At 57.3% G+C, this 12759-nt stretch overlaps 1 protein-coding gene across 1 annotated transcript; it reads left to right on the top strand.

Annotated features, from left to right (window-relative positions):
- Positions 1–3897: 3897 nt before the first annotated feature.
- LOC103530713 (putative cation exchanger C521.04c) lies at positions 3898–11327 on the top strand. Its single transcript, XM_030455712.1, has 20 exons — positions 3898–3961; positions 4691–4837; positions 4925–5046; positions 5931–6039; positions 6130–6246; positions 6389–6456; positions 6546–6668; positions 6804–6989; positions 7104–7206; positions 7296–7437; positions 7714–7897; positions 8009–8108; positions 8196–8314; positions 8432–8469; positions 8673–8785; positions 8871–9019; positions 9218–9312; positions 9586–9664; positions 9917–10025; positions 11254–11327. The coding sequence occupies exons 1-20, from the start codon at positions 3898–3900 to the stop codon at positions 11325–11327; spliced, it is 2241 nt and encodes a 746-aa protein (XP_030311572.1).
- Positions 11328–12759: the final 1432 nt, after the last annotated feature.

The following is a 12759-nucleotide window of genomic DNA, read 5'->3' as shown; positions in this document are numbered from 1 at the left end:
TTTATTTTTTTTTATATTTTTATTTTTTTACTTTTTTATTTCCATTTCTTCTTATTTGTACACCAGTGCACGTAGCATGGGCAACAAACAAGAGGAGCTGGAAGCCATCGTGCATCAGGAAAGCTCTGATGTAGTCACTATCACAGAAAGGTGGTGGGATGACTCCCATGACTGGAGTGCTGCCATGGGTGGCTGCAGGCTCTTCAGAAGGGACAGGCAGGGTAGGAGAGGCAGAGGGGGAGCTCTCTATGTTAGAGAGACTCTTGACACTGTAGAAGTTGAGGTCAGCAATAATAAGGTGGATTAGAATCAGAGGAAAGGCCAACAAGGCTGATAAGGTGATGGGAGTCTGTTACAGACCACCCAGTCAGGATGATGAGGAGGATGAATTATGCTACAGGTGGATGTCTCCAAATCATCATCCCTTGTTCTCCTGGGCGACTTTAACCTGCCAGACATCTGCTGGGAACTCCACACCACAGAGAGGAAGCAGTCTAGGAGATTCCTGGAGTGTATAAAGGATAATTTTTATTGCCCAGGTGGCCAAGAAGGCCAATGGCATCCTGGGCTGGCTCAGGAACAGCGTGGCCAGCAGGTCCAGGGAAGGGATTCTGCCCCTGTGCTCAGCTCTGGGGAGGCCACAGCTTGAGTCCTGTGTCCAGTTCTGGGCCCCTCAGCCCCTCAGGAAGGAGATTGAGGTGCTGGAGCAGGTCCAAAGGAGGCAACTGGGCTGGTGAAGGGACTGGAGCACAGATCCTCTGAGGAGAGGCTGAGGGAGCTGGGGGTGTTGAGGCTGGAGAAGAGGAGGCTCAGGGGAGACCTCATCACTCTCTGCAACTCCCTGAAAGGAGGTTGGAGCCAGGGGGGGGTTGGGCTCTTTTCCCAGGCAACTCTCAGCAAGACAAGAGGGCAGGGTCTCAAGTTGTGCCAGGGGAGGTTTAGGTTGGAGATTCGAAAGAATTTCTTTCTGGAGAGGGTGATCAGGCATTGGAATGGGCTGCCCAGGGAAGTAGTGGATTCTCCGTGTCTGGAGAGATTTCCAAAGAGCCTGGATGTGGCACTGAGTGCCATGGGCTGGAAACTGCAGTGGGAGTGGATCAAGGGTTGGACTTGATGATCTCTGAGGTCCCTTCCAACCCAGCCCATTCCATGATTCTGTGATATCTTAATTACAAACTCACACCCAGATACACTGCACACACATAAAGCCAATTGCAATTGCAGCAAATTAAATGAATTCATTTATTTTTACTTTTATTTCCACATTTTATTTTTACTTTTTAAATTTTATTTCCTTATTTCTAATTTTAATTTTAAAATTTTATTTTAACTTTATTCTCACTTTTTATTTTTCTTATTTTTAATTTTTTTTAAATTTTTATTTATTGACTCTTTATTTCCTTTGGGAATCCCATCACTCCCTCTCTATACCGCTGGTTCTGGGGATACCCCCAGGCCCCAGACTGGGGTTCAGGGCTGGCCCAAAAAGGGGGGAACGGAACCACCGGGTCCTCTGGGCTGGGGAAGGGCAGAACTTTGCCTCTTTCACCCCAAAATGGGGTTTGGTGCCGGCCTGGCCCCTCTTATACCACCCACCCAGGTCCCTCCCTCTGCACCCTGATATAGCACCCACACAGGTTCTTCTGCACCCTGATATACCACCCACCTGGGGCCCTCTGCACCCTGATATACCACCCACCCAGATCCATCTCTGCCCTGATCTACCACCCACCTGGGTCTATCTGCACCCTGATATACCACCCATAGGGGTTCTGCACCCTGATATACCACCTGCCTGGGGCCCTCCCTCTGCACCCTGACATAGCACCTACACAGGTTATTCTGCACCCTGATATACCACCCACCTGGATCCATCTCTACCCTGATATACCACCCACCTGGTTCCCTCCCTCTGCACCCTGATATACCACCCATGAGGGTTCTTCTGTACCCCGACATGCTGCCCACATCCATCACTCTGCACCCTGATATACCACCACCCACCTGCACTGCTCTGAAACCTTATATAGCACCCATCTGGGTCCATCTCTACCCTGATATACCACCCATGGGGGTTCTGCACCCTGATATACCACCCACCTGGTTCCCTCCCTCTGCACCCTGATATAGCACCCATGAGGGTTCTTCTGTACTCCGACATACTGCCCACATCCATCACTCTACACCCTGATATACCACCCAACCAGGTTATTCTGCACCCTGATATACCACCACCCACCTGCACTGCTCTGAAACCTTATATAGCACCCACCTGGGTCCACCTCTACCCTGATATACCACCCATGGGGGTTCTGCACCCCGACATACTGCCCATGTGCATCACTGCACCCTGATACACAGCTCACCCAGGTCCCTTTGCACCCTGATATACCACCCCCCTGGTCGCTGTGCACCCCACCTGGCTGCCCCCTCAACCCCTCGCACCCCGATATACCACTCATCCCAATCAAGCACCCTGGTCCCTCATGTCCCCTGATATAACACCCCCACCCCCTTGTTCCTATGCCCCTCACATTCCCACACACCCCAATATACCACTTACCCTGATCCCCACACCCCCTGATATACCACACCCCCCAGATCCCCTTGCACCCCCAGACACTGCACACCCTCCCCATGCACCCCAATATACCACCCCCCCATCCACACACCCCAATATACCACACCCCCCGTCCCTGCACACCCCAATATACCACACCCCCATCCCTGCACACCCCAATATACCACACCCTACCCCCTATCCACACACCCCAATATACCACACCCCCTCTCCCTGCACACCCCAATATACCACACCCCACCCCCTATCCACACACCCCAATATACCACACCCCCCCTCCCTGCACACCCCAATATACCACACCCCCATCCCTGCACACCTCAATATACCACACCCCACCCCCTATCCACACACCCCAATATACCACACCGCCCTCCCTGCACACCCCAATATACCACGTCCCCCACCCACACCCCAATTTCTCACACACCTCATCCCCACACCCCCCTATACACCGCTCACCCTAATCCCCCACCCCCCTGCTATACCACCCCCCCATTCCCATGCCCCCCGATAGACGATCCCCTCACACTGCTCCCCATGCACCTCTCTATACCACGCCCCCCAATTTCCATGGCCCCCTCCCCGACCAATCCCTACGCACCTCTGTACACCACCCCCCCACCCCCCCCCCCCCAAGCCTCCTGGTCCCCGTACACCCCGCTATAACACCACACACACACACAAACCCCACGCCCCGTACACCCCGCTATACCACACCCCCCACTTCCCACGCACCCTTTTCCGACTCCTTCCCGCGCACCCCGTTACACCGCTCACCCCCCTTCCCAAGCCCCCTGGTCCATGTACACCCCGCTATACCACACCTCCCCCTTCCTACCCCCCCCCTTTCCGACTCCATCCCCAGGCACCTCGGTACACCGCGCACCCCCCTCCCAAGCCCCCTGATTCCCTCTGCACCCCGCTATAGTGTGCACTATCGCTACACCGCGCACCCCGCCCTCCCAAGCCCCCTGGTCCCCGTACACCCCGCTATAACACCACCACCCCCCCCGCAAACCCCACTCCCCGTACACCCCGCTATACCACAAACCCCGATTCTCACGCCCTCCCCACGACTCCATCCCCGCGTCCGCGTCCCCGTCCCCGTCCCCGTCCCGTCCCCGTTATACCGCTCATCCCAGCGGAGGCGGGTCAGCCCCGGCCCCTCCCGAGTGGGGATGGGTTGGGGGGGGTGGGGGTGGGCGTCTCCTCCCGCGCATGCCCGGGACCTCCCCTTAAATACCCGCGGGTCGGTGCGGGGGGGGAGAGATTCGACCTCTCCATCACCTCCTTTTACCGCTGCCGACCCCGCCATGGCCAGCGAGGGGGAGCTCGGGCGCCGCCGTCGCTGCTGCTGCTGCGCGCAAGATGCGCCCGGTGAGTTTTGGGGGAGCTGGAGGGGGTCCCCCCCTTCCCGAGCATCACACCGAGGGGGTCCCCTCCCTTCCACCCCCGAGGATAAAACGGGGTACCCGGAGGCTGCCCCCTGCCCTCTCTATACCGAGTGCTATATTGGGGGGGGGTATAACGGGGTATTTTTGGGGTGTAACGAGGTATTTTGGGGGGATATAATGGGGTATTTTTTTGGGGTATAACGAGGTATTTTTTGGGGGGTATAATGGGGTATTTTTGGGGGTATAATGGGGTCTTTTGGGGCTATAATGGGGTATTTTTTTTTGGGATATAATGGGGTATTTCTGGGGGGTATAACGGAGTATTGGGAGGGGGAATGTTCCCTCCTCCCCCTGAGCATCGCACCCGGGGGATATTTCCCCCCTTCCCAAGCGTCTCACTGGGGGTGTCCCCCCCTTCTCCTCTGGGTGCCAGGGGGGTCACTGCCACTCCCTACCCCCTCTCCTGAGCGTTACACCGGGGGGTACCTGCATCTGGTGAGCTGGGGGGGGACACCTCTCCTTTTTCCTGCACATTTTGGGTTTTCTCCCCAAATCTTGGGCCCCAGGGGGATGTCCCGACCCCCCCACCCCCACCCATCCGCAGGGTCCCCCCTCCCAAGCATCCCCTGCCACTCCGTTGTGTCCCCTGGTGGGTTTGGGGACCCCAAGTACCCCCCCAGCAACCCCCCCATGACTTCAATCCCTCCCCCAGATGTCCCCAAGGTCCCCGAGCCCCGTGGTGACAGCGATGGCCCCCGCCGGGGCTCCCTCTGTGACCGTCACGGTGCCACCATCAACAACGTGCAGGGGGACCTGGGGGACCTGGGCTGCCACCTCCACCGTCCCCGTCTGCCCCCAGGTAGGTTGTCTGTGGGAGTGGGTTGGGAAAGGGGCTCCACGGGGGTCGTGTCCCACTCCACCCCCAACCCTTTGTCACCCCCCACAGCCACCTCCACCCCGTCCTGCTGCCAGCAGCACTCGGAGGAGATCTGCGAGAGCTGCCTGGGGAAAACCACCCTGACAGCTGAGAACCTGGTGGAGGCCAACAAGCTCTCCAACAACTACAAGGTGAGGTTTAACACGGCCAAGTGCCGGGTCCTGCACTTTGGCCACAACAACCCCATGGGGAGCTCCAGGCTGGGCACAGAGTGGCAGAAAGGGACCTGGGAGTCTGGATTGCCAGGAAGCTGAACAGGAGCCAGCAGTGTGCCCAGGTGGCCAAGAAGGCCAGTGGCATCCTGGGCTGGCTCAGGAACAGCGTGGCCAGCAGGTCCAGGGAAGGGATTCTGCCCCTGTGCTCAGCTCTGGCGAGGCCACAGCTTGAGTCCTGTGTCCAGTTCTGGGCCCCTCAGCTCAGGAAGGAGATTGAGGTGCTGGAGCAGGTCCAAAGGAGGCAACTGGGCTGGTGAAGGGACTGGAGCACAGATCCTGTGAGGAGAGGCTGAGGGAGCTGGGGGTGTTGAGGCTGGAGAAGAGGAGGCTCAGGGGAGACCTCATCACTCTCTGCAACTCCCTGAAAGGAGGTTGGAGCCAGGGGGGGGTTGGGCTCTTTTCCCAGGCAACTCTCAGCAAGACAAGAGGGCAGGGTCTCAAGTTGTGCCAGGGGAGGTTTAGGTTGGAGATGAGAAAGAATTTCTTTCTGGAGAGGGTGATCAGGCATTGGAATGGGCTGCCCAGGGAAGTAGTGGATTCTCTGTGTCTGGAGCTATTTCCAAAGAGCCTGGATGTGGCACTGAGTGCCATGGGCTGGGAACTGCAGTGGGAGTGGATCAAGGGTTGGACTTGATGATCTCTGAGGTCCCTTCCAACCCAGCCCATTCTATGATTCTAAGGTGAGTGGCTATGGGTGTGGGTGGGGGCACCCCTGGGTGCTTTTTTTTTTTTTTTTTCCTCTCCTTCCGACTTCTAAAAATAAAGAATTTTTAAAGAAATCAAAATAAATCTCTCTGCAGTTTGGCTTCAAGAAGTGGAAGAGCCACGTGACGGCGCGGCCCTGGGAGGACCGCTCGGAGATCGTCAAAGAGCTCTACTCAGACCTCAACATCATCCGGGCCTCTGGAGGTGGGTGGCCTTGGGGACAACCCCGTGGTGGTGGCAGTATGGATTTGGGGCAGGTGACAAGGGTCCCATCCCATGTGTCCCCTCCCACAGGGTCCACGGTGACGTGCGGGAACGTCCTTTACCTGCTGCTCTTTGGCTGGTGGCTCTCGCTCCTCTACGTCCTCGTGGCTGCCATGATGTTTGTCACCATTGTGGGAGCTCCTTATGGTGGGCCATAAATTTGGGCTGGGTGGGTCTCCTGCCTGAGACTGAAATGACACCCGTGGGTGCTGACATCTCCACGGGTGCCCCTGTAGCTGGAGGGGACCCGTGTGTGTCCCCAACAGAGCTGACGCTCGTGTCCCCACAGGGCGGCTCTGCTGGGACCTGGCCGGGTATTTCCTCTGGCCCTTTGGCAAAGTCATCCAAAAAGTGGAGGTAACGGCGTTCCCCAAACTGGGACCCTTTTGGGGGATGAACTGGGGTGCCCCGTGTCACACCCTGACACCCCCCACCGTGTCCCCCAGGTCCCCAAATCCCAACGGGTGTTGAGCGCGTGCGAGACGGGCTCGGAGGAGAGCTCAGCCCTGCTTGGTGGCCCCGTGCCCCGGCGCTGGCGCCCGCGGTGCTGGGAGGTGACTGGATACTGGGTGAGCCCCCCAGCAGCCATGGTGACACCCCAGGAGCTCCCATCATGGTGGAGATAGCACCCATGGGTTCCCTAGCTCCTCTGGGGTTGGGTGTCTTGAGGTGGGCAAACCCTAAGGGTGACTTCTCGTTGGCAGCAACGTGCCGGTGCCGTGGCGTGGCTTTGCCTGGGCTACCTGCCCCTGGTGCTGGCCCATGGGCTCGTGTGTGTCACCGCCTGGCTCCTCGTGGTCCTCATCCCCGTGGCCAAGCTCAACGCCCGCACCACCGCCCGCGTTCTGCTGCTGCCCCCACAGCGTGTGCTCGTCCGGCATCTGAGGATGGTGGGTGCCTGAGGGGGGGGGGTGTGAGGGTCCTGCACCCCTCTCTGAGGTGGATTTTGGGGTGTATGGGGGAGGGGATGCTTGGAGAGGTGTCACCTCCTTGTCCCTCTGCAGACTGAGGTGCCACTGGAAGGGGAGGTGATCCTCTGCTGCTACCGTGCTGTCAACCCCTACTACTACAAATACACCGTGGATGGCATCAATGTCTTTGCTGTCAGTATCCTTTGGGGGGTCAGAGGTAGAGGGGGGGTGGGGGCTGACCCCAAATCCCACCCCCACTCTGGTTCTCCTTGACCATCACCCCAGACCTTCTGCCTTTGGTGCTGGTGACACTGGTGCTGGGCTACGTGGACAGCCACAACCGCCTGACCAGCTCCTCCATCAAGTTCACCTTGGCCTTGCTCTCCATCATGCCTCTCTCCTACTACATTGGGATGGCCATCGCCAGGTCAGTGGTGATGAGGGGGACATTTGGGGAGGGGGGGACACATGCCAGCCTTGCTGACGCTCTCTTGACAATCATAGAATCATTAAGGTTGGGAAAGACCCCCAAGACCTCCAACCATCAACCCAACACAACTGTGTCCCCAAGTACCCCCTCTCCGTGGTTTGTCAACACCTCCAGGGACCCTCACTCCACCTCTTCCCTGAGCAGCCCCTTCCAAGGCTTGAGCACCCTTTTCAGGGAAGAATTTTTTTCCTGATCGTTTTCCTTCTTCTCCAGCATCTCGGCCCAGAGCAACTTTGCTGTGGGAGCTGTGGTCAATGCCACCTTTGGCTCCATCACAGAGCTCACCTTCTACATCACAGCACTCATCAAGGGCTCACGTGAGGGCAACCGCTGCTACGCCGAGATCGTCAAGTCGGCCTTGACGGGGACACTGGTGGGCTGTGTCCTCTTTGTCCCGGTGAGAGGAGGGGACATGAGAGCAGAGAGAGCTCTGCAGAGGGCCAGGAGGATGCTGCGAGCGAGGAACTGAGGGGGATTTTGTCTTGGGGGGGCTTTCTCCCTCCCCCAGGGGCTGTGCATGGTGATCGGGGGCATCAGGCACCAGGAGCAACGGTTCAACAGCCGCTCGGCGGGTGTCAGCTCAGCCCTCCTCTTCCTCTCCGTGGGAGGTGAGTTGGGGACACGCCTGTCCCTTGGGTCTGGGGTGGGTGTCCCACCAGCGTGGGTGCCCACCCTGTGCCTCTTCATCTCCTCAGGTGTCTTTGCCCCAACACTCTTCTCCAAGGTCTATGGGAAGCTGGTGTGTGGAGAGTGCCACAACGTCACCCAGAACCCTCTGGGACACTACCTCTGTCACAACTGTCACTTTGACCTGGTGAGCAGGGACATGGACCAACAACTGCTGGGGATGCTCCAAGCCTCCCTGGCTCCCTAGGGTTGTCCCTTGTCCCTTCCATCCCTGTTGACAGTCTCTCTCTCTCTCTCTCTGCAGATGGACAACAATGGCACCCTCTACTACAGCCACGTCCAGTGAGTGTCCCCAGGGTTGTCCCCACATTGGAGTGGCACCTCTTGGGTTTGGCCACGATCTCACCGTGCCTCTCAAGTTCCCTTTCTGCCTCAGTGAGAGGCTTCAATCCAGCAAACCCATCTCCTCCATCCCCAGGGGATGTCCCCTGGGGGTCTCCATGCCACCCCTTGGTGGCACTGACCGTGTCACCCGTGTCCCACAGACCCCTGGTGTACACAGTGTCCCTCCTGCTCCCTGCTGCCTACCTCATCGGCCTCTTCTTCACCCTGAAAACTCACTCACACATCTATGACATCCACGTCAGTGACTGTCACAGTGAGTGTCCCCAGACCATGGGATGTCCCCTGGCTTCTCCTCAGCACCCTGGGGTGTCCCCACCACCTCTCTGTTCTCTCCCCAGTGCCCGGTCACCACCACAGTGCTGTGGTTCACTGGTCTCGTTGGAGGGCCCTGCTCATCCTCTTGCTCTCCACCCTCTGCATGTCAGCCTGTGCTGACCTGGCCACGGAGCACATCAGCCCCATCCTCACCAACTCCACCATCTCCCAGGTGAGTGTGGGGCCAGGTTTGGGTGGTTCTGAAGACCTGAGATGTGTCCTCAAGGGATGGGAACCTGCCCTGACTCAGGGGTTGAGCCCCAAAAGCTGGGGGAAAGGTGTTGAGATGCTCCACACACCAAGGAGCTTGGATGCCCAAGGGTGTGACCACAGGCAGATGCATGCACTGATGTCACCTCTTCCCCCACAGTACTTCATTGGTGTCACCGTGCTGGCCATGGTGCCTGAGCTGCCAGAGATTGTCAATGGCATCCAGTTTGCCCTGCAGAACAACCTGAGCTTGAGGTGAGATGGTTCACAAGATGAGTTTTGGGGTGTCCTCCAGGGTGGTCCCCATGCCCTGTCCCACACTGGTGCCAGTGTTGGGCCACCCAGCTCCATGCCCCTGGTAGCTCAGATCTCTTGCCCTCCAAAGAACTTCAAATCCCCTCCCTAAACGGGGCCAGAACCAGAGTGGGCTCCAGGATTTGGCTCCTCCAGGGGGGTTTTCTCTAACCCTGAGCTGAGTGACCCAAGAGGTGCTGGAGTTGTGGTTCTTCACCTCTGTGTCCTCCCCAGCATCGAGATTGGGAACTGCATTGCTGTCCAGGTCTGCATGCTCCAGATCCCCATCCTGGTGCTCTTCACCATCTTCTATGTGAGTAGCTCCTGGGTGTCCTCCTGCTGTGGGGTTGGGGATGTGGCAGGGGCACAGCTGCCACCCCCAGTGTCTCCTTTCCTCTGCTCAGTGCTGGGCAAAGTGGGTTCAGATGTCTCCTACCTTGGCTGATGCTTTCCGTAGCCCTAAGGGGACACGTGACAGAGAGGGTTGAAGGGGTGTGACATTCCAGTCCCCAGCTGTGCTTGGTGTAGGGCAGTCCATAAATCCCAAACCCTCTCTGCTTCCCAGCCAACCAACTTCACACTTGTCTTCAGTGACCTCCACGTCTACGCCAGCATGTTCAGCGTGGTGCTCATCAACTACATCTTCATGGATGGCAAATGTGACTACTTCCAAGGTGACTGCTCCCCTGGGAGTCTGCTGAAGGACTTGGGGTTACCCACCTTTCCTGTGCTGAGGGGGTGGGGGGCTCCTGGAGACAGCCCTGGGGTCCCTCTGCTTCCTCCCCTCTGGAGATTGCTCCCTTTTCCCACCCTCAAGGTGTTCCAGACCCCTTTTGACTAAGGTTTTGCAGAAGCCCAGGAAGTCCTCCAGGTGTGGGACTACCTATAAGGTCCCCTTGTTCCAGGGAGTGGTGTCCTCCAACCTTTGAGGTTTTGCAGGAGCCCATGAAGTCCTCTAGGCATGGGACCACCTATAAGGTCCCCTTGTTCCAGGGAGTGGTGTCCTCCAACCTTTGAGGTTTTGCAGGAGCCCATGAAGTCCTCTAGGCATGGGACCACCTAGAAGGTCTCCTTGTTCAGGGAGTGGTGTCCTCCAACCTCCAACCAGGTTTTAGAGAAGCCCATGAAGTCTTCTAGGTGTGGGACCACCTAGAAGGTCCCGTTGTTCAGGGAGTGGTGTCCTCCAACCTTTGATGGAGGTTTTGCAGAAGCTCATGAAGTCCTCTATGTGTGGGACCACCTAGAAGGTCCCCTTGCTCAGGGAGAGGTGTCCTCCAATCTTTGAGGTTTTACAGAAGCCCATGAAGCCCTCTAGGTGTGGGGCCACCTATAAGTTCTCCTTGCTCAGGGAGTGGTGTCCTCCAACCTTTGAGGTTTTGCAGGAGCCCATGAAGTCCTCTAGGTGTGGGGCCACCTATAAGTTCTCCTTGCTCAGGGAGTGGTGTCCTCCAACCTTTGAGGTTTTGCAGGAGCCCATGAAGCCCTCTAGGTGTGGAACCACCTAGAAGGTCCCCTTGCTCAGGGAGTGGTGTCCTCCAACCTTTGATGGAGGTTTTGCAGAAGCCCATGAAGTCCTCTAGGTGTGGGACCACCTAGAAGGTCCCCTTGCTCAGGGAGTGGTGTCCTCCAACCTTTGATTGAGGTTTTGCAGGAGCCCATGAAGTCCTCTAGGTGTGGGACCACCTAGAAGGTCTCCTTGCTCAGGGAGTGGTGTCCTCCAACCTTTGAGGTTTTACAGAAGCCCATGAAGTCCTCTAGGTGTGGGGCCACCTATAAGTTCTCCTTGCTCAGGGAGTGGTGTCCTCCAACCTTTGAGGTTTTGCAGGAGCCCATGAAGTCCTCTAGGTGTGGGACCACCTTGCTCAGGGAATGGTGTCCTCCAACCTGCTCTCTCTGCCCTAGGCACGGTGCTGGTGATGGTTTACTTCATCCTGCTGGCTGTCTACTTCTTCGCCCCATCACCAAGTGGCTGCTGAGGTTTGGACTCTTTTTCCCCAACCCTCCCGTTGGGTTCAGAACTCCTTGGGGGCATCATCTGATGTCTCAGGGACTTGGCCAGGTTAGTTCTGCTCTGGAAGCATCGTTTGATGAAGCTTCTGCTGCTGCCTGGCTGCTCTGCTTGGGTGCCAGTGGGGCTTCCATGATGGGCAGGATGATGGCCACAAGAGCATTCCTGAACTAAGAAGGAGCCTCCAGGCCCCAGAGCACTTCAGAGACATTTCCAGCCAACACATGTGGCTGGAAGGAAAATTTTCCTTAGTTGGAGGATCTTGAAGGAGGTTTCCATGTGGGCTTGAGGACAGACCCCTCCCTGGGGATGTGTTGCACTGGGAGAAGGTACCTGAGAAGAACCTCTTGTCCTTCTAGACAGGGGGTGATCCTGGGCCTGGAAGGAACTGGGGTCTGGGGATCACCTCAGGGCTTCTTGATGGTACCAGAACCTCACCAAAAAGTATTTTTCAGCTGTTTTGTCATTAAAGCAGTTTTGTACCAATCAGAAACCAGCTCCTTGCTCCTTTGGTCACCTGTCTTAGACCCCTCTGTGCCCATCATCCAGGTTTTGAGGTGATGGCTGCTTGGTGTGGCTCTGGTGTGGTGGGTGTTGGGCATCAGAGGTGGCTCAGTTGGAGCCATCCCTGGGGACAAGCAGGACAGCACTCCATGGCCTCAGGGACAGCACCAGAGCAGATGGCAGGGGTGACACCACCACCATGCCCCAGGGACAGAGCCAGCAGGGAGCTTCCACCTCTCTCCATGACCCTTCTCAAGGTCCTGTGTCCCTTCTCCCTCCCCAGCCCTGGGAGGGGGGGGAAAAAAAATGGGAAGAGGAGCGTTGCTTGCTGCCCCCCAGGTGAGGGTTGGACTCAGAAAGGTCTCCAAGTCAAGGGAGAGAGAGGAGAAGACTTCAAACAGCCAAGGAAGGTGGGCAGCTCCTCGTTAGTGATTAATGATGTTGCTTTATTAAGCTGCTTTTGTTGTTGTCCTAATTAGAGCATCAGTCAGGACAATCCTGCGTGGTTAAGATGGAAGTTTGGGAAGATCCTTGGGTGAGAAGGTGGCTGATGGCAGCTGAGGGTTGGGGGTTGGACTTGAGAGGTCCCTTCCAAGCCCCAACATCCTGTGAGCAGATTCTGGGACACCCCAGGGCAGTAAGAGATGGGAAGAGGAGTGAGATGGGGGGAGGGCAGCAGATGGTGACATGGAGCATGTTCTGCTTCTAAGAAAACCTCTGCCCCTGGGGTGAGGGATGGTTGGGACTTCTCCTGGAGCCAGATCCCAGCTGGGTGTTTGGGAAGGGGTGGTTGGGCCATGCTCTGCAGGAAAAACCCAGCAAGAGGCTGCTGGTGGCTCCAAGGATGTCCTGAAGAGGTCCCACGTGGCCCTGAGCTGCTCTGCTTGGTGCTGGGG

Source organism: Calypte anna, chromosome 1 (genome assembly GCF_003957555.1).
Source record: "Calypte anna isolate BGI_N300 chromosome 1, bCalAnn1_v1.p, whole genome shotgun sequence".
In the NCBI taxonomy this organism is placed as follows: domain Eukaryota; kingdom Metazoa; phylum Chordata; class Aves; order Apodiformes; family Trochilidae; genus Calypte; species Calypte anna.
Note: the sequence above shows the minus strand (reverse complement) of the source record. Positions and strands in the feature narration are given on the sequence as shown.